General features: G+C 39.9%; 2 protein-coding genes across 6 annotated transcripts in view; one reads left to right on the forward strand and one right to left on the reverse strand.

Moving 5' to 3' along the window:
* The window catches only part of dila (centrosomal protein dilatory), a 229,124-nt gene that overhangs the window by 165,349 nt on the left and 37,208 nt on the right, over positions 1 to 26,567 (reverse strand). The gene's annotated exons all lie outside the window — the stretch shown is intronic.
* The window catches only part of Cht6 (Chitinase 6), a 149,604-nt gene that overhangs the window by 81,808 nt on the left and 41,229 nt on the right, over positions 1 to 26,567 (forward strand). For 2 of the 5 annotated variants that reach the window (XM_083136021.1, XM_083136023.1), the window contains exon 3: positions 24,563 to 24,608. In XM_083136021.1, coding sequence (XP_082992147.1) covers positions 24,563 to 24,608 — 46 coding nt within the window. Of the gene's footprint in view, positions 1 to 6,986; positions 7,179 to 24,562; positions 24,609 to 26,567 lie in introns of those variants that run through there. The other 3 variants (XM_083136020.1, XM_083136024.1, XM_083136025.1) reach the window with 3 other exon arrangements.

Genomic DNA, 26,567 nt, shown 5'->3' on the forward strand with positions numbered 1-26,567 from the left:
TCCTCGTCATGTCGATTGTCGCGAATCCGAAATCGTCACTGTTCCAGCAAGAAGAGCAGCGTTCCAAAAATTGATTGATCAACAGGCCGTTGAGTTTAGATAACATGGAAGGTAGAAATTCATGATCTACCGTGCGGTGTACAGTCTCCATTGTTTGCTTTCGGAAACCAAAGAAATTCATTGTCCTTGCTAGTTATTTATTGTGTATGTGAGACAGTTAAAGTTTTTTTTTTCATTTGCATTGCCTACAATTTTTACTGATTTCTAAACAATAGTGTCCCCAAGGCAACGTGTGGATTCCACAAGACAAAATACATCTTTTATCGTCATGCGGATCTAATGCTACTTTCCTAACTTCGTTTGTTGTAATCACATGGTCTACACTTTGGATTCTTTGTTCTATACTTAGTATCGTCGATTGTGAGTAAAGGCAATCGATGTAATCGTAGAAGGTGAGTTTGTTCTCCACCGTATTCTTGCCCACACCTTTTGCTTTCTTCGTGACGCTACTCTCTGTTCTCATGGCATACATCTTCGAACGCAAACCCGCGAACTCGACAATAATATCACCGTTACATTCATCTTTCAGTTTACCTAGGACTTTTTTGTTACGAGATGGAATTCCAAATCTGTTGGGTTGAGGATACGCAGAAGTATCGAAATACTCGAGCATGGAAGGATTTTTTATGTCTTCGTATAGGTTAGGTGTTTGTATGCTGTAAATGAAGCTGTCGGTGTCCGTGTACAAAAGTGATATCTTATCATTGTAGAAGGGTTTCATCACGTCGTAATGAAATTCGAACATGTAAAGTTTCGACAAGTCGAGAACCGTTGCGCCAACGTAAATTGGTTTTCTGAATTTCATCAATTTTATATCTAGATTGAAAAGTGCCAAATTCTCGTTGTAAATTTTTCTCGACTTGAATCTAGGATCGGCTATCCACTTCCGACATTTATTCTTATCGGAAATTAATTTCACGTCTACGTGCTTTCTAACATTCTCCATGGTCTTTCCGTACACCGCATTGTTCATTAATTTAAAAAAATCCTTGTCTAAATCGGAAGTGGCAGCTGTTCTATGTTGTGTGTTAGTTTCTATGTAAGATCTTAACCACGTGGAATGTTTAAACTTTAGTATTCTTCTAACATTTACTATCTGAACACCCTTCCCAATCAAAAACCGGAGATTCTTGTAGTGGACGACGTATCTCTGTTTAGGGTCCAATGTTAACAAAAGCTTGTCTTGAACCGAGTCGGGTGGACATTTGATTTCGGGAGTCGGAGGCAAATCCGAAAACGTGTCGTGCAGGTGGTCGGAGAATTGGAGATCTACCTCTGCGAAGAAACCACACTCGCTATCGTCGAAACGAATAATATCTATCGAAGTGGGATCTAACCATTCGAATCCCCCGTAAGGAAGTTTCTGTACCATGGCATGTCCGTAGAGATTATTAACATCGGCGTAGAAGATGTAATTCGATGCTCGATTTGAATCGTAATTTTCTTTCATGTGTACGTTATTAGCTTTTGCATGTCTCTGTACGCATTGCACCATTCCACCTCGTATCCCTCTTTCGATAAATAGCAACATGTCAACGTCCGATATCAGTTCCAGCTTGACCTTTGTCTGGAATAACATTGCCGACCACGCTAATCCCGGTAGACTGTAGAAATACGCTGGATCTAATTTATAAATATTCGTTGCCGTTTTCCTGAACGCTTGAAAAACATCCGCGAGTATCGTCACGTCTAATTTTAAGTAGGCATCGTGGTAGTCTCCGAGTGTCCTACATCCTAATTTCTCCCACATGAGTTGCGCGTGTTGGTATTCTTCGTCCGTGATTCCTTTCTCTCTGAGTCTGCTGTAAAATTCTCTTGGAAGTGGGAGAGCGTCGTCGTTAAATTTAGAACCATCACTAACGTATTCGTAAGGATAAATCCCTTTACGTCTAACGAGTTCTATGTCTACGTTGGGAAAACTAGCTACAGTTATTTTAAATTGATCGTCGGTGAGTTTGTTCGCTAAAGCATCCAGACTTGCAGAGAGAAATCTATACGAATCCAGGAAGCGCATCTCGATTGTATTTTTCGTTCCCGGAATCGACACTTGCTTGCTGAGACTAATGTAGCGTTCTTCATTCTCGGCCAAGACACCTATACGTTTCGGATCGTAGCCAAGATGTCTCACCAGGTGGTGAAAATCATATCCGCTTCCGTTGTGAAAGAATATGGGGATGAATTTAGGTTTCTGGATTTTAAGATTGCACGTGTTGCAAATTCCACCTATGTAGTTTCCGCTGAAATGATCGTGGTGGAATATTTTTTTGTTCTCATCAGTGAAACTTTGATCACATACCGGACACACCTCAGTGGAATTGTAATTTTGAAGTTCATTTTCAGTTAAAGGTGCCATCGGTTTTGATGTAAGCAGTACGCTACCAATTACCTCAACCTCCTCCATCATTTTTTCCAGGAAGTGTTCGATTGCATTTGGCCCGCGGTATATATATGCTTCATTCATTTTATCACGTCGCACAACAACATAGCCGAAACTATTAGGTTGATGAAGCTGGTACGGCGTTGTGGAGGAAATTTCAGGATCCGGTTCGCAGTAGGAGAGTGGTTTGAGGAACGCCTCGAAATCTGCGACGATGATTGCGGGATGTTCCAACAATGCCTTGTGCATTTTGAATTCTTCGACTTCGTTCGTTTCGGGCATCAACATTCTAGCCGGTCTGTTGTCACCGCAATAAATTTTATGTTCGGCAAGTTTCTCGATAGCAATTTGACGTCCGGTGTAATTTCGATAATTGAGTTGTTTTCGATCGTCGAACGTGGTTAGGCATCTCGGGCAAACTTCGATGTTGTTTGCATACTTGGTAGTTTGACTTCTGACCAAACGTGATAGAGAACGAATTAGCGTGTAGTGATGATCATCCTCGTTGGAAATAAGAAGAAGATTTATTACACAAGCATCGTCATCGTCGATATCGCTTATCCTGACAGGGTGCACGAGATATTTATCTGACGTGAAGGAATACACATTAATAGCGATGCGTTTTCCTGTACGATTTTCGAACTTTGTTATATCCGACAATGTCACCGGGTATTCGATGTCAGACATTACACTTTCAAATTCGGACTCGTATTGCTTGTAATGATAAATCCGTTCTGGATTATTTTTGCAATAAACAGGATGCAGTGCAGCCAACACACACCAGAGAAAACACTTGTTATCGCTGTTCTGTATATTTAACACAGCCCTCTTGTGTTGAATGTTCGGTGGAAGAGGAACGTAGCTGGAAGCTCGAAGAGGCGAGAATCGATTCACGTAAACAGTTAACGTGTGAGGACTTCCACACAAAGACCATCCCGACCCTTTAGCCTCGAAATCGTCGTGTTTCTTAACCAGCTCGTTGGAAACTTTATAATAGAAGTTGTCCAAATTTTCAACGTCAGCAAAATAAAGAGTCTGATTTTTTGTACAATGATAAAAAATACTCGTTGTGCCATCGACTTTCTCGTATTCGGAAAACAGAACAACATATACTTTTATAGAGTTGTTTTCAAGTTTATCTTTCAAAATATTTAGTACAGGTGTTTTCGTTTCGTCCAAGAAACTAAGGATGTCACGGCCTGGTTCTGACTTAATTGAAAAATCCTGGAGTTGGTCGTTGAATGCAGATCTAATTGGTTTGCGTTCATTGGATAATTTAATTTGCTTGGAAGTGGAAGCTTCGGTTCCTGGATCATCGATTTTTCTTTTCAATGTTCCTTGTTCGGTCGATGGTTTGCAAATTTTGAGGTGTTTACTTAAATTTGCAATGCTAATCATTTTTCCGCATCGAGCACAAGGCTTAGAAGGTAACGAACGATTAATTCTCGAACCTGTTTCGCCACATCTTGCCCTGTGTACCGATAAATTGTTCCTTGAGATTAGCTTCCCACAAGTAACACATTCAGTTTTATCATTTTTACAATTGAAACTGGTGGTGGATGCCATTGCTTTTTCGAAAATCACAGAAATCAAAAAGTCTAGTATATAGCGATACAATTTTCAGGTATGTTATTTATATAGAATTTCTTGAGGTGAAATAGAAAATACACGATCACGTCAAAATTCAATCTGGTCGAAATTACTATGAAAAACCACGTGAAACACCTTTGAACTTGAAATAATAGATGGTATGTGGCTTCAAAGAAAATTAAATACCTATTATTTTTACAAAAACCAAGAAGCACTGCAACAGAACATCCGTACTCTTCGGCTGCTCTCACGAGACTGACTGATCTGCAGTATATGCCGTCTTATATAATAAAAGCGCGAACCGTATTGAAACCACCTGTTTCATATACTTTTATAGAGTATATATGCTTATAAGTATACCCTTATAAGTAATACAATTAAGAGGTACTTAATATGAGTCATCACAATGTTAGTTACATGGTTCTAGTTAGGATGATGATTTTTTTGGTTTGTTAGATAGGGGTTGAAGAAGACTATTTGTTGTAGTGACCACAGTATTCTTTTTTTTTGTTGTTTTTTTGTGTTTTCTGTTCTCTTACGAGAATTAATATAGGTTGCCATAGAACCCTCCAATTCATGACTTAGGAAAAATCTGTTTGCGGATTCATCACGTACGCCTACATGTGAGAAAAAATATGAATAGAACCTATGCTCGGAAATCCAAAATAGCAACCAGAAGTAGGATTATCTTGGAAACGGTAAGACTTAGGAAGAATCTGTTTGGTGATTCATCACGTACACCTATATGTGAGAAAAAATATGAATAGAAGCTATGATCGGAAATCCAAAATGGCGACCGGAAGTGGGGTTATCTTGGAAACGGTAAGACTTAGGAAAAATCTGTTTGCGGATTCATCACGTACACCTATATGTAAGTAAAATATGAATAGAACCTATGCTCGGAAATCCAAAATAGCGACCGGAAGTAGGGTTAGGGGCCAGGAATCTTAAAAAAAAAATATTATTTGTTTGTTTGTTTGCGTCACAATATAGGCACGCGCGCGCGTGTATGTGTGGCACATCGTTCCCGAGAGAGAGGTTTACAAAGGTCACGATATACAAACATTTGACCGGGGCTTGGAAAATTACGATAAGGTGCATTCATCCTTCAAGAATAAGAGACTGCATTATTTACTCATCACGTTGTGTCAGCGCAATAAATAAGGCGCTAAACATAGAAAAAAAATAAGAGTTTTTGAGGTTTGGTGAACCTCAATTAATAAAAATAAGTTTTTGAGGTTTTGGTGAGCTCCAAATAATCAAAATGAGTTTTTGATGTTTTGGTGCTGTTTTCTACACTGTGAAACATCGTCAGCGCAATAAATAAGGCGCGGAACGTGGAGAGAAAGTGGGTTTTTGAGGTTTGGCGAGCCTCACCGAGCCTCACCGAGCCTCATTTTCGGTCCGTGAACTCTCTAAACTGCACTACTAGTTATCTTAGAAACGGTGAGACTTAGGAAAAATCTGTTTGCGAATTCGTCATGTACGCCTATATGTAAATAAAATATGAAAAAAACCTATGCTTGGAAATCCAAAATGGCAACCGGAAGTGGGGTTATCTTAGAAACGGTAAGACTTAGAAAAAATCTGTTTGCGGATTCGTCACGTAAGCCTATATGTAAGTAAAATATGAATAGAACCTATGTTCGGAAATCCAAAATGGCGACCGGAAGTAGGGTTATCTTGGAAACTGTAAGACTTAGGAAAAATCTGTTTGCAGATTCATCAGGTACACCTATACGTGAGAAAAAATATAAATAGAACCTATGTTCAGAAATCCAAAATAGCAACCGGAAGTGGGGTTATCTTGGAAACAGTAAGACTTAGGAAAAATCTGTTTGGGGATTCATCATATACACCTATACGTAAAAAAAAATATAAATAAAACCAATAGTGTTCGGAAGTCATGCAGGTTTGGACGTGACGACGCAGTTCAATAACATAGGTTAGACCAAGAAAAAAAACCTTGGTGATTTTATTTCGAGTAAAATGTTGGCAACACTGCGAGAAAATAAGACTTATGTCTTACAAAAACAAACTATTAAGTCCAGCCTCACCAAGCCTCACTTCGAGCCTCACTTTCGGTTGCAGCTCTGTCTTTATGGTTCTACTCTAAAATAGGTCAAAGCACGTAGAGGCTCTCGTGTAGTTTAGCACAAAAAAAAAATAAATAGGTTAAGTTATATCACGTAAGATCGTGGCATTCGTACCAAGTACGAGTGGGAAAAAAAAATAGGAAATTTTACAAAAACATCACTAAACGCTAAAACATCGACAAAAATTTGTCAAAATATGTCAAAAACTGATTTTCAATTGATAAAAAAAAAGCTACAAATGCATACCTACCAAGTATGAGTGGGAAAAAAATGAGAAGCGGTGAAAATTGCACTAAAAAATCGTCAAACGCTAAAACATCGACAAAAAATTGTCAAAATATGTCAAAAAATAATATTCAATTGATAAAAAAAAACAATACCTACTAAGTATGACTTTGAAACAATCAATATACACTACTATGCTTACGTACGAAAATTAGCAATAAAAACGAAAGGACCTCCAGGAGCCATGGTCGATGGGGTTAATTTATTCGTTCACTCGGTTCTTTAAGATCAGCCATTACTCTTGGTAAGCTGAAGATAAATCAGGTTGTTGTGAGAGCTCGTAGGCTGTGACGTCCAATATTTTTCCTACAGGGGAGGGGATCATGAACATCGAAATGTGATTGGCTCTTATCTTCCATGCGAAGGTTAACTGGAAGATCGGGCATTGACGCTGGGACATTACAAAACCTCCCCCTTGCGGACAAAGCTTAAAAAACCTTTGAAGTTTCTTGCTCGGGTAACTCAAAGCCTTGCGATCGCATTCTGGGTAATGGTACTACCAACTTTGGTACCTTGCATCAAGTTGTCCAGCAGGAGAGAACAATCTATGGACAAGCTATTGTGGTAAACAGGTGGCAGTGTTATTGCACTTAGCGATAGCCGAAAAATTCCAGCAGCAGTTCAAGGACGGTTGAAGGAAAGAGCTTGCAAAAACAAACTCTGAGGATGAAGTGACAGTTGGAGACGATGTGGTGGATGTGCTAGGAGCGCTCGGGATGTCCTCCTCGGTTGCCAAGGGAGAGAGCAGTAGGCAGGAGCAGCGTGTGAAGGTGGGTGGCTTCTGTCTTTGGATTGGCAAATCATTGCAAGTCGTAACCTTGAGAGCCAAGTAGATTGAATACAATTATCATTCTTTAAGAAGAAGACAATGAGACAGGTGTGGGATGCTTTGCGCAAATTTTGCTAGCTAGGTGTGGTAGCATCTACACGCATCCCCATCTCATTTCGAGCACTGGGTTTGCTAAAATAATGGAAACAAAATTGTAATCTCCATATATACATTTAATATATGCAAATCTTTCGCTTGTCGTAATTGTTTCAAGTGTAATGGTTTGTTGTGGATTTTCGTACCTTTATAATTTCTATAAACATATGAGGTGTGTTATAATTTGATGAATTTGAGATTGGTTTAAAGTCCACTTTACGTACAGATAGGCTAATTCAGACTACATTTTAATGTGGGATCCGAACTACTATGTGCCTCCACCATCGATCGAATCCTGGACTCCTCGAGTATAAGGCTACGTTACCATTACGCCGTTCATGAAAATTAACGTTATTTTTTTAGATGGTCAGCAGTAAAAAGAGCAGTCCACTTGCAGATCATATATACAAAACGTTCTGTGGGTTATACGTAGACAGTGGCGTTCCAAGGATTTTCAAAAGGGAGGGGTTACGTACAAAATTTTTGGTAGTCATCCCTCATTTTGTCATCTTTTCCTACATTTGACGTTATTTTCTTTTTATAAATACTGTGCCAAATTGGGGGGGGGGGGGTTATAACCCCCACCAACCCCCCCCCCCTTGGGCATGCACTGTATGTAGATAATCTAGAGTAAAGTAAGTTAAAGTTACTCTTGAAATAACGGTTAGTGTAACCGAGTTACTATTTGACTAGAATGGATCTGCTGCTTTAAGTTGGATTTAAAGCATAACATTTGTTTGGATCAAGAAGGACTAAACTCAGGCATCTTTGAATACAACATAGAAGTATATACGATATTAAGGGAGGGCAAGTTAGTTTCTCGTGGTAAATGAATAGCCTAAAATTGAGTTGGTGTTTAAAGTCCACCTCATGCACAGTAAGGCTAATCGGGACTGGACATACAGTTTAAAGTGGGATCCGCCGAACCACTACGTGCCTCCACAGCGTATCGAACCCGGGACCTCTTGATTACAAGGTGACGACGCTACCACTACGCCATCGGGGAGGCCTTAGATAGCCTAAAAAATCAAGCAGCAAGAATCAAGTTATAAGCTGAGATTGTGTAAGAACAGCATCCGTACACATTCATAAATCTGTCGTGTGGGCATTTCCTCTTGTTTGTCTATTGCGTCATTGGCATTTGGGCCCAGGCTAACAGACGACCAACCCAGCACCGCTTTGGGACTCGCATTTCTCACTTCCTGGAACAAACATTGACAGAAGTACACGGAAGAGCTAAAGCGCCTAAAACTTTTTGGCGGCTTTCACTTGAAGCGCAGAACGAAACTGGATCACATCTCCGCTTGCATTGGATGCGGAAGCTTATCATTTTATATGATTTGGTTATGCTCTAATTGCCTATATAGACAAAATAAAGTGCAGTATGTCTTTTCGTGTGTGCGGTTTTTAATTGTTCCAGTCGTCTGAATTGTTTAGAAATATGTTTGTTCTCTGCTTATTAATCAATCTTCGGAAAATTACTTTTTTAAAAGTAAATGCTTTAAGTTACTTTGTTCAAAAAGTAAGGCAGCCACAGTAACTAAAGCCCGCATCACACGGAACTGGATTTCCAGTAGGTACGCCCTAGTTGGCGCTGGACTGGCTACCAATTTGCTAGTTTTCGCCTCACACGATATTTATCAGCGTACTTGTCGATAAACTTTTGTTCCCATACGAGGGAAGTTGTAATGGCGGCCGCGTGAGATGTAAACGATGTATCACTTCACATTTTTAAAAGCTGATAACTATTCAACCGAGAGGAATAAGGTTTCGTATAAAACGTTATTAGGTACAAAACAATGGCGCTGCTTAAATACATACTTTACAACGTTTACTGTACACGTATGGAAGAATATTTTAGTTGTTTAAAATGTAAACACCGTGCACTCAGCATAGATGGTGTAACTCAACGCCCCTTTCATTCTGTATACGTTATACATTGCTAGAGTAACACTCGGAAATCACAGACAAAAGCGCTCCTTTCCACACTCAGATTATCTTCACATGGCGAAACTTTGCTCTGATTGGCTGTTGCACAGAATCCAGTCGAGGAAAGCAAGTAGCAATTTGAACATGTCCTATTCCTCCAAATCAATCAAGCAGTCAGCCAGGCGGCCATGATTGCTACCTAGAAAGTTAGTTTAGCGCCAACTAGGGCATTCCTACTAGAAATCCAGTTCAGTGTGATAGGGGCTTAACTTAACATGTAACTTAGTTACAGTAACTTTATTCTAGATAAGTTGTGACTCGTAGAATGTGTTGCACACATGAACTGATGTGTGTGTGTGTGATAATTTAAAATTAACATTAATTTTCACTAAATTAAACTAAACTCACCACGTTTAATATAACAGTAAGAAAATTAAAAGTAAATACATGAAAAAATCGCATCACCAAAAACATTTGTTTGCAAGAAAAGTATAAACGAAGACATTTATATATACAACGTATATTCTTTATCAAACCATAATTCTCCTCATTACAAGCCGACCCCTGTGGCGGAGTGGTTACCACATCGCGCTACGACGCAAGAGGTTCCGGGTTCGAATCCCGGCCTGGGCATGGGTGTTTGTGAGTGTCCATTCATTAATTTCATCATATCATCACTCATCCTCATCTTCGCAAATTAGCCAAAAATAGGCACAAAAAGCGACGTAAAATAAAGCAAATCAATCAATCATCTCCCCATTACTGTTACTACTTTCATGGTCAGAGTTTTTGTATTTTGTTTGAGGGGAAGGATTCATCCGTGTTCATTGGGTGACTGTTTTCCACATAGAAAGTGTTACAGTTTTACCTAGATGGAAAACCTATCTGACACTGTCGTCGAGGTTTGAACCGTAACCGAGCTTGGACAATGCAAACAGCTGTTTACCATGTAATTCTTCTGCCCCTGTGTTGCGAAAATGTGCGACGTTCTTCAACACGTAGTCTCAGCCTTTATTCAGCGCCGAGTGTTTGTATCATCACGAAGGGAAAATCGTAATATTTAAGGTTGTTGTAGCAAAGGAGGGACGCTATACATGACAACGCAAGGGGAGGGGGCTCGGTCACAAGCGAAGGGGAAGTGAGAGGAAAAAACAAACGACTGTCCACTTTAGCTCACGAGTTTGCCTGAATTCTTCTCATCTTGACCAAGCTGTATATGAGTAGCCTAGTAAGCAGTTTTTTATTTGTTCTGGTTGCACATGCGCCAAGTGCGCATGCGCAGACTGGATGAGTCAAATCGCAAAATAGGGGTGGAACGGATAAGCGAAACATGTTCTGTGAAAAATCTTCCGCTGCTGAAACATCGTTAAAGTTTTGCACATGGTAATGTCTCCATCAAAATATGTCCAGAGGGGATGTTACGAGTTTTGAAAGCCATCACAAACACAACAGAGCGAGCGATAATAAGACAACCGAACGCATACTAACGAAATACTGATCTGAAACCTGTTTCGTGCATGTTTCTACCTGCCTCCCCTTTCACGTGTAGACTCGTCCTCTCGAGTTAGTCTCGCCTTTCGCGGTTGGACAGTCTATTCCTGTTCGGAAGAATTGTGTCAATGTCTACAAGGCTGGGACGTGTTTTAGGCACAACATAATGGACTCATACTGGAAAAGGCTTAGAACGTACACATATTTATCACTTTGGGACGCACAAGAAAAATTCAGACATCTGGTAACACTGTTAAGCCTAGTTTCCATGTTAATAAAACATTAATATGCTGATCAAGGCAAAATTTATTATTGTATAAAAAATATATACTACAAACGTAAAGTTTCCACCCTCTAACAGGGTCTTCAGACGAAGATTCAAAATAAATGTTTTTATTATAGGATGGAAACGTTACGTTTTTAGTGTATATTTTTTATACAATAAATTTTGGTCAGCATTTTAATGTTTTATCAGACATCTGATATCATACTCCAAGGAAAGTACCACATTGATTTCCAACTATATTAAAATTAATAAAAAGTTGTGTGTATGCGCTATTCGTTGATTTATTGATTGATAATTATGTTTAGTGTTAAAAATATAAATTCACAGGTTATTCGTTGCAAGGACAATACCTAAGCACTCATGAATTATGACGTTTCTGTCTAATTGGTAAAGATTAAATGGATCTTTATAATAAATATATTAATTAAAGTTGATCCAGTTTTTCTATATTCTCCTCTCCTTGCCTGACTGCCCCTGGAGCAGCAGATGGAGACCAAGGTTAACCACTGCATTTCCATGCTGGTTTCGTGAGGCGAAAATGTTGAAGAGGCTGATATTTTGGGGCTGACGAGCACGCATCCACAAGCGACCTTGCATTTTTTTACTTTCCGCCGTATCAAGGAGTAAGAATAGGAAGCTGTTGATAGATGAGACAGGAGAGAGGAAGCAATGTAGCGAAATTTAATGAAAGCAAAGAAGGTAAAGAAATGTTAACAATTAGATACAGAAGGTTAACAGGTAGAGGTCAGAAGATTGGAAATTTGAAAAGAAGATTACTGCAAGAACTGGGACTGTAAGGGAGGAAAGAGAAATTACTTAAAAACAGTAAACAAGGAAGAGACTAGCGGATGTCTTGAAGAAGAGGGATAAGAGGAAGCGTTTTACATGTGGATATTCAAAATGATGTCCCACACCCTGTGGCCGTGCGGTTTTAGGCTACGGGACGCGCGCTGGTTTCAGTCTCCTGGGTTGGGTTGGTGTTCTTTGAAGTCCACCTTATGCACAGTAAGGCTAATCGGCACTGGACCTACAGGTTTCTTAAAAGTGGGATCCGAACCACTTGTGCCTCCACCGGGAATCGAACCAGAGACTTCTTGATTACAAGGCAACGAGTCTCCTGGAAAAAGTGTAACAACTTTTCTCCTAAGATTTCGGCCAGTGTATGGAACCAATGGCCACCCACCATTGGGGAGCTACGAATGAGTAGCGTAACCCGGGCATGGAATCCTAAACAACGACCGGGGGTTCGTCGTGCTGACCACACGTCACTCTGCAACTGGTTGGAGGATTGCCCACTTTCGCTGAGGCATATGGCAGGCCGGCAGTCGGTACCCACAGCCTCACGGACTGTACAGCTACGGATTATTATTATTATTATTATTATTATTTAAAATGATGCTCGCAACTAATTACACATACGCAGTTATAAACATTCCTTATTTGATATTAGAATGTTCCTGGGGAACTTAATGACAAGATCCATACAAAACGATTGACATTTTTTTGACACTGGAAGTCAAAATATCTGTGAAAAGACTGCGCTCCAAAATATATGTGTTGATTCAGCATCTTGAAGTAGCGGACTCCAGTCTAGCTAGATAGCCAGATGACAGCGGAGATGGGATTCGATTCGCTGACCACGCGTTATGCAATGGAAGGTCTCTTGTCAGGCCTTGGTCCGCAGAGGGCTGTTGCGCTGCGGAATAATAGTTATTATATTGACGATAATGTTGATAACGTCACGGATCTTAAGATATAGTTGATACTCAAGTTTATTTTAAAAAACGACTACTTTTTCTTGATTCTGGAAAGGGTTGATAATTTAGTACTCTAGGACTGGATGCTCCTGAATAAGCAAAACCAAAAAAGTCTCAAGGGACGCTTATTCCACGTCAACCCCCCCCCCCCCACATACCACCACCAGCATGGGCGTCCGCAGGATTTTTTCCAGGGAGGGGCAAGGAAGGTATTTTTTTCCAGGGGGGCAAAAAAGTCACATTTCCCCCAAAAGAGTGTTGTTCCCTAAAAAAAACATTGCTTAAATTTGAATTTATGGTGTTCATGCAATAATTAACACATATTATTGTGGCTAAAATGAAATTTTGTGTGAAATACATAATTTTTGGTTGACTTTCATTTTCCAGGGGGGGGGGGCACGGCCGCCCCTTTCCCACCCTTCCGGACGCCCATGACCACCAGTCAGATCGGTCAGTCTGTGTCTAAAAGTGTTTTTTGTACACTTTTATGCACCCGACCTTGACAGTTGAATGTAAACCATGAAATGTCCCGCCGGGAATTGAACCCGGAACCCTTTGTTCCAACTCCAACCGTATCCTTCCTCCAAATTCCTAATTGTGTTCGTAGTTCGAGTATCCAGGTATTGATCCTGCAGTGTCGCAATTGTGTGAGAAAGGACAAGAGATCAAGGAAGATAGCGTTGTAACACGCACTTTGAACACACCATTGTGTTCACGTCCTCCTTCTTCTACCACGTCTTCTTCTTCTTTTTCTCCAGAACAGGGAAAACGGCATTATTCATTGTTGTCTTGTTCTCATTATCTCACAATAACACACAAACATCGGCCTTCCAGAGGGCTTGCGAAATACGGGAGGGGAACAATGTAACGTCACTTTTTCGTGCGGAAGCGCGCTGGAAATACTTTGTTTCTTGCGCTGAAAAAAAGCAGTATGCGCCGCAAGTCAAGTGTAATAGCTAGCACTTAACAAGTAGGTGTCATGTGAAGCTTGCATAGTAAGTGGTAACGAGAGAGAAAAAAAAACATGCACATTCGCCTGGCTTCCTTGTTCCTTACAATTCGCGCCCATTTTGTTGAGCTGGTCTCAAAATGGCGGCGGACGCATGTAACACGTGGAATCACGGCAGAGGGGCCACAGAGGTTATGAAGAGGGAAAGGGAAGTTGAGATCACATTGATAACAATGATGTAATAGCAGGAAGTAGAGAAGCGCCTCATTTGACAGACATCTTCCATGCTTTTCGGAATGAGTTGATTTATAGAAACTGAAAGCTTCTACAAACAGCCCGAGAATCAATGAGAAATCCTTTCACAAACCTTTAATATGCATCATTAATTACTTCTGTGGACATGTGCGGATTGATGGAGGAAGGGGGGGCGAACTCCTCCAAGACATGTAATACAAACCTCTTTGAAAACAAAAGAAGATTTAGATTCAAAATAAGATCATTTTTCTACATAGTTACTCGGTGAATACCTTTCGGTCATTTTTGTGTTATATTTTGTTGTTGCCATTATTCATGACGTCAGAGTACGATGTTTATTATGCTGTAGTTGAAATGTCATTCATAAATAAGTACTGCTACAATAAACATAGTGATACTCGGTAGGGGCACATAGTGGTTCATAAAGTGGACTTAAGCCCCTATCACACGGAACTGGATTTCTAGTAGGATTGCCCTAGTTGGTGCTGAACTAACTTTCTAGGTAGCAATCATGGCCGCCTAGCTGACTGCTTGACTGGTTTGGAGGAATAGGACATGTTCTAATTGCTACTTGCTTTCCTCGACTGGATTCTGTGGAACAGCCAATCAGAGCAAAGTTTCGCCATGTGAAGATAATCTGTGAGAGTGCAAAGGAGCGTTTTTGTCTGTGGTTTCCGAGTGTTACTCCAGCAATGTATAACGTATACAGAATGAAAGGCGCGTTGAGTTGAGTTGCACGGTGTTTACATTTGAAACAACTAAAACATTCTTCCATACGTGTACAGTAAACGTTGTAAAGTATGTATTTTAGCAGCGCCATTGTTTTGTACCTAATAACGTATTATACGAAACGTTATTCCTCTCGGTTGAACAGTTATCGGCTTTTAAAAATGTGAAGTGGTACATTGTTTACTTCTCACGCGGCCGCCATTACAACTTCCCTCGTATGGGGACAAAAGTCTATCGACAAGTACGCTGATAAGTATCGTGTGAGGCGAAAACTAGCAAATTGGTAGCCAGTCCAGCGTCAACTAGGGCATACCTACTGGAAATCCAGTTCCGTGTGATGCGGGCTTTAAAACAAACAAATTCAGTAAGAAAAATAGTGGGTGGCAGCTGAGCGAAAGAGACAAATCTCAAACTCTTGTTGCTTAGATGGAGAGAAAGAAAAACTGGGATAACTAATGTTCCGGCAAGTTGATACTTGGTAGGTTTTCAATCTAGGAAATTTTGTACTCGAGTATTTTGTTGGAAAAGCTTGTTCAGAATCCACTTTGATCACCGGTAGGCCGGAATCACTGACATGTATCTCCAGTGATTAACTCCTAGGAAAGGGTTACGTTTGCTACATTGCTCAAGATAAATTTTCGCCTCTGTGTCTTGATCTGTCTGATCGGTGAGCATCCATTTGCATTTCGTCGAGTTAATGAACTGAGAACATAGTTATTTTGTTTTCTTATTAGCTTTTGAACACGTCGTTCAAGAAAAATCTTTGAGTTATGGGGTATTCACGGAGTTTTGGTGCTTTCTCACATGAAAATCTCATTTTCGGAATTTTGAAAACTTAGGTTCCATTTACTATTTGGATTATACCCTGTCCCGGCTAACTGTGGAGCAAGGTGGAGCATAGCTGCAGAGGCGAGGAAATCGATTGAGCAGAGCGAAGCAGTACACGCTGCAGCGAAGGCTGGTAACTGCAGTCGCTTTCCCCCTCCACGCAATCCCATGCCCTCACGTGTTCATTGGTGGGTCAGTCTCGCGTCACTACTTGCGCAGAGACTTGTTTTCGTTCGCTTGCTCCAGAGATAACCGGGACAGAGTATAGGTGGTACCTGCACTCTACACTCAATTTTACGATAAAAAAGCTTTAGTTTTTCTATTTCGAAATGAACTATGTACATTTCCAGGTCACATGATCATACAATGAATGCTTTTCAACTTTGCCGATAGATTGCTTCTAGAAGCACGGGTCTCTGTCCAGTCCGAGGTATGAACTAGCACAGAGCACAAACATGGATGTCCGGAAGGGAGGGGGCAAAGGGGGCCGCGGCCTTCCCCTGGAAAATAAATGTCCACCTGAAAATTATATATTTCACACAATTTCATTTCAGCCACTGTAATTTATGCTAATTATTATAAAAACGTTGAAGGAACATGATAATTTCAGAAATAGTGTTCTTTGAGGGGGCATCACTATTATGGGAAAAAAATATGCCTCCTTTGCACCTCTGAAAAAAATTACCTTGCTTGCCAATCCCTGGAAAAAAATCCCGCGGACGTCCATGAGCACAGACAGGCCATCTGGCAGAAACTTATTTGTGGGCGGTTGCCTTTGTTTCCTGTAAGGAAGGACCTGACTAAACTTTCACCGCTTTGGGTACTCGACCGAAATTTGTCCAGATAATCAACAGAGTGGATCATCACGAAAGGTATCCCATGGGACACAAGGTGAAAGTTCTGGCTGCAAATACTTGCGACTTTTGGAACTTTTATGTGAATCGAGTTTCCGTTTGTTTAAAGGCAGCGTAAATAAACGATTGTGAGCCTGTCCTGTGTGGTTGCATATATTGAGGATAAAATCAGGGTTGTTAAAGGTCCAGGTATTTTAAATAAATGCAATTTCGGTCCGGGAGAGAAAGTCAGGAAGCGTAAATGGGTTCTGGACCGTAGGGAACCTTTATATCTGTAAAGTATTTCAATTCAGTCCAGAAACCTTTTTTCCGATCAATTTAAATACGGTCCGGGAACCTTTTTTTCCGAACCAATATAAATTCGGTCCAGGAACCTTTATTCCAGGATCAATTTAAATACGATCCAGTTTAAATACGAATCAGTTTAAATAGGGTCCAAGTTCCGTATTGAAATGAAACAATACGCAACTTGGATCGATTACGGACCTGACGATAAACAATTATCCACTTGTGAGCATGAAAGACTAATCCAGGTGCTGGCTTCTGGCTGTTTCGAGAATCTAAGGTACAGTACAATGTAGAAATGGGCGAAATGCAAACGCTGCAGTAAAGTTGCCCCTCTCCACGTAGCCCCATTCTCTCGTGCGCGTTCCTTCACTTGGTTGTAGCAGCACTGCCCGTCGCTGTTGTGATATCTGCTGCCTCACGTTACTTCATCGACGACTCCTATTGGCTGCGGTTCCTGGATCGGATGACAGAGCAACACTTGACGGGTTTGTTTGAACTCAATGTGACGCCAAACTAATATAGTCCATTGCGTTATGTACAGTAACTCTTCGACAAGGGAGTTTTTGAACCTGGCCCACGAGAGAACAACAGCGTTTTGATTTATTCCCTGCGCTACGTTTTCTACAACCGCAGTGTGACATTCCAATGTAAAATGTACTCGCGGACATTTTTAGAAGGCAACTTTTGATCGGTCAACCCTGGTCCACGAATTGTAAATAAATTCAATCCCGGACTGGGAGAGAAAATCAGCAAACGTAAATGAGTTCTAGACAGTGTATAACCTTTTCATATTTAAAGCATTTAAATACGGTCCAGGAACCTTTTTTTTCAATGAAACAATACGCAACTTGGACCTAATTTAAATGGTGCGAGAAAAAAGGTTCCGGTCTTACAGCGGAACCCAATAGAATCCATTAGAATATATGGAGCTTTAACAACCCTGGATAAAATACCAGTATTGGAGGTTCGCAGCGTCGAAACCAGGGGTGTTCACATCCTGGGGGGAGGCCACCCTTACAAGGGCAGATCTCACTTTCTTCTTTTGGAATATTCGCGAGGCAGAGGGTGGAGAAGAGGGAGAGCCTCTGAGGGTGACAGCGTGTGAGGATTAAAACAAGGTCTGGTCATAAGCATAGGCGGAGTTCTGGAGGGGCCAGGGGGTCTTGGCACCCCAACTTAAAAGAGACTCAAAAAATAACACATGATTAAGTTCAGTTACTACATTTTTGTTACGAAGGCATACCGCAAATCTTGACGTTTGGCATGATGGCATGGTAATTGCACCGCAATAACGGGTCTTAGACGATTTGATTGATGTGTTCAGTTTGAAGAAAGAGAAATGTAAAATGACTTTGTGTTGAGTCTACAGTTACTACTGAGGCATCAAAAGAACTTTTCAATTTAATTTTTCTAAAATTTCTGAAGCTGACTATTGTACCGTAACTTTTTTAAAGTAATACGAGTGTCACGGACGCAACAAATGGACGTGACCGCAATTGCAGGATCGCAAATTGTCACGAACGCAATGGCAGGGCCACTTGCCAAGGACGACGTGACTTCCAGTCGGACGTAAAGTTGTATATCCAAATATACTGTGGACAAATGAGGCACAGGCGAAGAAAAACGTACAACCACTGATCGGTCGCACGGCAGCTGCTAAACTGGACGCGACGAACGTCTCGACGCTACTGTCAACTCAACCTCTTTCACAGCGAGCGCGGCTCTGCTCGTCTTACCTACCTGCGAGACTTACTATGGCCGTTACGCGCGCTTATTCACGCATGAGGGTTGACCTTAGCTTAATGTAAGACGCAATTCATCTGCGTAACATATATATATGTATGTTCATATAACTATAACTGTGTGTTATTTCACTCTCCACTATAGATAACCTTTCAGTAACACACACACAGAGAGCTGCAAGTTATGGTAATCCTAGCCTGCCTCAATCTTCCAAATACCTTATGTTCTAATTTCACCTCGGCTAAAACTCAGACGGCTAAATGGGATACTCTGACCCCTCTCAGGTACGGGCTTGGTGAATAAAGCATTGAGAACTTAAGGGTGTTGTTGGTGAATCATGAAATAAATGAACGACTATTCTCAAATTTTAAGATTGGCAACTGCATCTTCTGGGAGGTTACTTTGACCTTTCTTTTCATTCATTTTTATCCAGGAGATGGTTTATTTCCAATACATACGAAAGCTTACATTACACTCAAGTTACAATTTACAGTCCATGAATATCCTTAAATTTAAAATAAATACAGAATCCCCTGTTCGTTAATAATAGATTCGATGAATCCAGAATTCTAATTTGCTGCATGTCTCCACGGGAAAAATCCAAATATGTATATGTGCAGGGAATAGTTACGTGTGTATGTGCGTCGCTAGGAGGAAGCCGTACCAGGGAAGAGAATCCTGTCGTTTTTGCAACCGTAGACGAAGCTTACGGCCTACCATTCAGTAGCAGACAAAAACTTTCGTACGTGCCCCTTCCTACAGTATTGCGACCAAAATGTGTCACGAGTGTCGATGTTAATACGGGCAGGATTTTTAAACAGAATAGAATCTACGGGCTCCACTGAGTACTTGGGATCGAGAAACGTTAATAGGCAGAGCTTGCAACAAGATACACTCCAATGATGACATTTCCATTGAAAAACGAGACATATTGCATTACATGTCTAGTTTTGCTTCCTTGCCCAAATAAGTCTACGTTGAATAAATTTTGAAGAAGGCCAAAATAAAGTTCGGAGATCTGAAATTCTATCATTTTTCCGTAAGAATGAGAATATATGGGTCAACAGTGACAAATACATGTCCAATAGGCAGGCGTCATTAACCTCAAAGGATTTCGGCCGATCCTAACCTGTCGTCCCATAACATTATAAATTTCGAAGTATAAATGGTGCTTGGCGAAATACAGGTATCTTTATTCCCAAGTGTCATTAGATGTTCATATCGTAGAGCCGACGCTGATGGAATGCGTGCAAACTAAGCTCCGCATTTACTTATATACCTTTCCCATCGATGCTCACTTGTTAAGCATTACGTAATTTGCACAGCGCGACTTGCGACATTTCCAAAAACTAAATACTCATCAATGTCTATATTCACAATCTCAATATCAAAGTTGAACTAATTTCCACGTTGCAGCAAAACCAAATAAAATTGTATAAGGGGAACGATTCATCTCTGTTAATAAGGACTAAACTCTAATCATTCCCCGTTGCAACTTGAACCTTATTGAATACATTAAACTTAAAAGAACAGATTCGATCTTCCCATTGTTGCTAAACGAAATCTATGTCAATCTAAATCATAAACATTTTTCTGCCGTGAAAGAACACAGATTTACATATCCAATATTAAAGATTCGGTCAGAAAATTAACATATAGATTATTACATTAGGCTGCGTTTACACTTATTGTTACAATAAAGAAAATATTAGTGGATTATATAAGTCTAGTAATAATCTTTCTATTTATCAAAAATTATGAATTATGAAATATTAAATATCAAATAATAAGAACTAACTAATATAAAATAACCCAGAATAATTAACGGCACATGGATATGAGCCGTGAGGTTCATATCACGAGTATTGTATCAATAAAAAATTAATGAAATGCAAAATGCAATAATCGTACTGTTTTGCTTCTTTTAAAACTGACAACCAATATACTAATTAATATTTGTTTACTTAAGCGAGAAAATTTAACATTTTCAAATCTAAAAGGCCTAAAACTGTGTTTTTAAGTTGTTTTTTTTTAATTTCCGGGGGAAGGCCTCCGGACCCCTTATAAACTAGGGGATATTCAATACCTGAGGGTTATTGAACATCTCCTAGTTTATAATAGCATGCTTCTCCCAGAGTCTGGCCACCCCAAAGCAAAGCTCAAACTCCGCCCATGGTCATAAGGATGAAAGTGAGGGAGTAAAGGCAAAGTGCTCCCCTGTGCTTTGCACCACGCCATGAAGGCGTATAGGGGGCGTGGAATTAGGGCCCCACACTTTCTTGATCACGGCCGAAGGTGGGGGTGATGTCATCAACACTACGCCCCTGGCCGCCTTTACCCCCCCCCCCCCCGAGTTTCCTCCAGGTACTTACTTTATACGACGGTGGGTGCGTGCCGCTTGAACAGGCGGAAAAATATCCCCGGGTCTTTCGCATAGTAGTCAGACACCCTAACAACTGAGCTACGAGGGAGCTTCATTCAAAATAAACACCTCTGGTCGAAACAAGGAATCAAACAGGAACACTTTACTATGAAAATTTTTTTGCCTTAATGCCTTCCCCGATATCATAGTGGTAACGTCCACGCCTTGAGATCAAGAGATCCCGAGTTTGATACCCGATGGAGGCACATGGGGGTTCGTATATCATTTTGTACTGTAGGTCCAGTCCCGATTAGCCTATGTACATAAAGTGGACTTAAAACCTGAAAATACTCAAACTGTCAATCATCTCTATAAGATGTGAAAATCTGCACGCTGCCACTCTGAATATGTTGTGTACAGTGACGGCGCTTAGGGGGGGCAGTTACCCCCAACGTTTTGCCACGTTTGCTCCCGCACCATGCTAAACCTTATCTAGCAAGGGAAAGTAAACTGCCCTTGCCCTCCCCCCAGTTTTGGAACCCAATCGCCGCCACTGGTTGTGTAAGTACACTGTATATTTCGAGACTCGTGAAGAGAACGAAAACTGCAGTTTAAAGTAGAATCCGAACCACCATGTTTCTCCACCATGCATCGAACATGGGAACCCTTGATTACAAGGCGGTGATATTACAACTACAATAACAGGTATGCACAATACAGTGAACGAGATATGTATATCGCTTGAGAGAAAACCGTGACTCTTATACCAAGTCTCGTCCTGTCTCGATAACATCTCTACAAGTAGGTATTATAATACTGAGGACCTAAGGAAAGCTTTCGTGGAGAAAGACACATTCGTACATTCGTGGATGAGCGACACGTACCTTGTAATTTCAACCTGGAAATTGATTTGCTGTCTCGTGCAGCGCACAGATCAAAGGCTGGGCTGGTCAGAAAGAATTACCATAATTGTTATTCAACCCTTCCTTAAAAAAGTGCGTGATCTACGCACGAGTTGCTTTTCCAGGTTCAGCCCATTTTTGTGACGTCGGAGTGGGAGAAATAATTGCAGAAGTTTGGAGTTGCGAAGAGCCGAGTGACAGGCAAGTAACGCCTTCTAGTGACGTCACGATGTCTTTTGTTTTGCGCAGCAAGTTTCTTTCACCCTGAGGGTTTTGGGTTCAAGATTGCCTCAGTGCACGAACCAAAGTCAAAGCATGAAGTAGTTCGATACTGAGTACGTGGGAGCGTCTCGGTCTATTCTCGAACCGAAAAGGTTTGACTCGTTCTCGGTCTTGTCTAGGCTTATAAGCAGAGAACTGATTTATATGTAAATACATATTTATGTATCAAGCTGAAATCAGTTATGAATATATTTTGTATTATCTCTGCGCATCATGGAGACTCGAAAAAAAATATTTTCCATATTTGTACATACAGGGTGGCCACAAAGTTCCGTTACCCCTATGTAAAGTATAATAAAAGTATATATTTGTTTCCGTTTTAGACCGTACGGTACCACTGACGAACTGAAAGATGCTGTGAGACGGGTTTTCACTCGTGTTAAGCCAGCATTGCTCCACAAAATGTCGCACAGAACCTGGCGGCGTATTATCCTTTGCCATGAGAATGATGGTGCACAAACTGATCCCTTGGACAATTAATGGTTACATCACAGAGTGTTTAGTAAATTCATTGTCTGTTATCAATAAAAACTACTCAAAAGAATTATCGTTCATTGTGTTTGCGTATTGTGGACTTTGTGGCCACCCTATATATTAGGTTTTGGCTCATATTTTACATATTTTAGTTATTTTTACATATTATTTCCAATTTTTTAAACATTTCTCAACATATACTCCATATTCGCGCAATAACAACATGTCCCCGCCGCAGTTACTCAGTCGGTAACGCGTCTGACTACCATGCTAAAGGTCCCGGGTTCGATCAAATCCGGGAACTTTTCTAACGTTGGAAGCTTCCCCCAGGTACCCACCCAGCGGTACATGGGTACCTGGGGGAAAGCCTGTGGGGTAAAGGCGGTCAGGGGCGTGATGCTGATCACATCACCCCCACTCACGACCGGATCAAGAAAGTGTGGGGCGTTACCCCCACACCCCCTATACGCCTTCATTGCGTGGAGCTAAGCACAGGGGAGCACTTTACCTTTTTACCCCGTGTGACAATTTATTGATTTATTATTTTCTTTTTTTTTTTGCGAATAGCTGACAAATTTGAAATCCACTCCCATTATTTCTTGCGATATTGAACGCAGTTTTAGTCAATATAAATCCATCTAAAGAGACAACAGATTGAAATTTACGTTTGAACACTTAGAACACAATGTTGTTATTAATTGGTTTGGAAAAGGAAAATGAAAACACTTTTTGTGTTCTTTTACAGTTAATGTCAATGTAAGCGTACTGTATTTTATGCAGCTGGTGTAGTGTCTTATATGATTCAAAAGGTAATTTTTTACAATTTTAAGTACATATTTAACTCTATATTTTGTTGAAAAAACTAAATATGTATTTAAAAAATTTATTACATTTTACTACATATATGTAAATCCGTTACTTGCTTATAAGCATCCCTCTTGTTCTCGTCTCCAAAGAGAGTGAGTGAGAGAAAGAGAGAGAGTGAGAGAAAGAGTGAGAGAAAGAGAGAGAGAGAGATAAAGAGAAATAAAGAGAGAGAGAGATAGTGAATGGAATAGAAAGAGTGAGAGATAAAAATACAGTAGAGAAAGAGGGAGGAAGAGAGAAAATAAAGAAGAGAGGAAGACAGAGCAAGAAAAATAGAGAGAGGCTAAGAGAGAGAGAGAGAGACGGGGGAGATAGATAAACAAAGACTGAAATAGAGATAAAAATGGGAGAGAGTGAGTGAATGAATGAGAGAGAGAGAGAGAGAGAGAGAGAGAGAGAGTGAGTGAGAGTGAGTGAGAGTGAGAGAGTGAGTGAGTGATAGATACTTATCCATACACCCGAACACTCTTCCAAATGCAAATGTTTTATGATATTAACTTGAATTGCCAAACATTAGTAAACTTATTCTTGGAATAATATATCACATTCTTAATTTGTATCCATGTCTGTGTGACATATATTTTACACGCCTTATTTTATTCTGCCGCTGTTTCTTGCATGCAACTTTGCTCGGAGATTGTCTAAATTGAGGTCCATTATTCAATCGCGGACAAAACAAGGGTTTCACCTCGAGACTATACTGCGTGCACGCACAATAAACAGTAGCGTGAACGCATTGCTAATCTCGTGGGATTTTTTTTTGTCTCCAGTGCGACGCAATTACGACATTTCTCATGAAAAGGGGAGACAATTGCAAAAAAAGTGAATGTTTGTTTTTTACAAATTTTCTTTCAACTTTTAATTTTCCTCTCCGAACTCTTTTTTCACCTTATTTCCCTACCTCTTACTTCCATTCCAATTCAACTTGTTAGTTCCTTTCTTTTTAAATACGGTTTCTTTTCCCTTGCATGCCCATAAATACCCCTTCGTATTCCATTTTTAAGAGGATTTCTTTAAACCCAGCTCCATTTCTTTCATACTGTTCAATACATTTCCATTCCCGACCAAACTGCAGATGGTGGAGTCACCACCATGTTCTAATCTAATAACACAAGTGAGAAAATAATTGTACATCCGAGAGTCATACCTTTGCCAAGTCAAATTAGGAAATTATGGCTTTTGTAACATTGTTCGTACAGTACAAATTCTAATATAGTTTCTTTGTCTTTTCAGATGTGGCTTCTCGCCTTAATACTCAGCGTGCCACTTTCTTCAGCAAGTGAGTAGTCACCTTAATTAGAAGTATTATAAGATGTGTATGTTTACATTACCACGTATAGAATGTTTGTAAAAATAGTGGTAGTATATTATTGCTAAGTTATATTAATGATCAGAGAACGGATATATATGCAGGGTAAAGTTATGTAATTAATTAATTGCATTTTCTCAAATGCATCATCATGATGGTTACAGCGAGTCATCTCATCTAATACATAGGTCATAGTACTTTCCCCTACCTTAAAACATGGAACTAAATATAGGCTTTAATATGAGAAAAATAGCATTAAGCAAATACTTCCACAAGCAAAATAAAATGCATTAGGGTTCCTTCCATAACATTGATTATAATACAAAATTGAAATACAGAATGTGATTAATGTTTTATCAAACTTTATTTAAAGTGCTGAAACATGATTTTTTTCCTGTTGTCCTTAATAACTGAAACTGTATATAACTTAAAATATGCAATGGATTTCACCACGAAAGTCCTAGCTTGCATTCTCTATCGTGGGCAAGAATTTTAGAACAGCAGATGCATTGTCTATTGCCAAGATTGCCAAGAAAGTACAAAACGAACAGAATACAGAACGAAAACCTTTGGAATTTAACACAAAATGGGAAGTAGTAATAGCATGAATGTTGATTGATTGAATGATTTGCTTTATTTTACTTTGCTTCTCTGCTACTTTTGGCAAAGATGAGGATGAGTAATGATATGATGAAATTGATGAAGGGACACTCAGAAACACTCACATTCATGCATGGATTTGAACCCGGGATCCCTGGCGTCGTAGCCAGCTGTGCTAACCACTCTTTTTTTGTTGTTGAAGAAGGAAAACCCCTAAGCGGAAGTTTGCCCCGTCATTCAACTTCTCTATTTCTCACATATATCGGATTTTACTCAATTATGTGTTGTTCTCATTCAGGACAAACACAGACATCCATGTCTTAGCCTTAACGTGACCACTCTGCCACGGAAGTCTGTGTTAATATATGTCTGAAAATGTTTGATAATATTAAAAACATATGTAAAAATAATTAAAATATATAAAATGTGTGCTAAAAGCTAATATAGGGAAATGTACGGAATATAAAAATTGCAATTTTCGAGTTTACATACCACAATTCGCAAAATAACATTAATTTAGAATCACATGAAAATATGTTTAACATATAAATTCGTTCTTTGTTAATGATACTTTAAAATCATACTGGAAAATCCTTGGGAAATTTTAAAAAATAAAGTGCTAGTACAATATACAAGTTGGAGTTACGTTTAAGGTATCAATATGTGTTATTATTCGCTTCTTCATATTGAGATTTTGTCCAAGGCGCAGTTTGGCCGACATTAGACAAAAGCGAATTGAACCACCACTGAGTCGAGTGTCCCCATCAAGATTGAATCCTCCTTATTCGTGCTGGGCTTCAAGACATGAACCGATCGTAGAATCGATCTTGGAATCAACACGGATCTTGAAATTCTTAGACTCTAAACTCATTTTCGAACATAAAATGGCAGGTATATTATACAGAATCACGGATCAATAATGTTTTCACTATTGTACTGTTCACCCATCTGGAATATGGCAGACAATTGTCATTCTTCCAAGATTGAAAAAGTTATCAACTTTTCTCTCTCCATTGTTCGTCATAGAGTACCTGTCCAACGGCTTCTACCTAAAAGAATAAACTTGAGACGTTGCTCTCCAGAATCACGCAGACATATTGCAGATATTAAATTGCTACATAAAACCATAAATGGAAAACCCAAGATGTAACATTCCGCTACATGAACTTTCACTTAGAGAGTACCTTGCTAACAGTGAAACGTTTTACACAATAACCAGAAGGCACTTTCATACATTATCAAAGTATTTTAACGAAATCTGAAGCCAAATAGACATTTTTAACTCGTACATTTTTTTGTCGAACTTAGAAAAAATTAAGCTCCTGTGTG

The sequence above is a fragment of the Lepisma saccharinum genome, chromosome 14, assembly GCF_977018435.1.
Source record: "Lepisma saccharinum chromosome 14, izLepSacc3.1, whole genome shotgun sequence".
NCBI lineage: Eukaryota > Metazoa > Arthropoda > Insecta > Zygentoma > Lepismatidae > Lepisma > Lepisma saccharinum.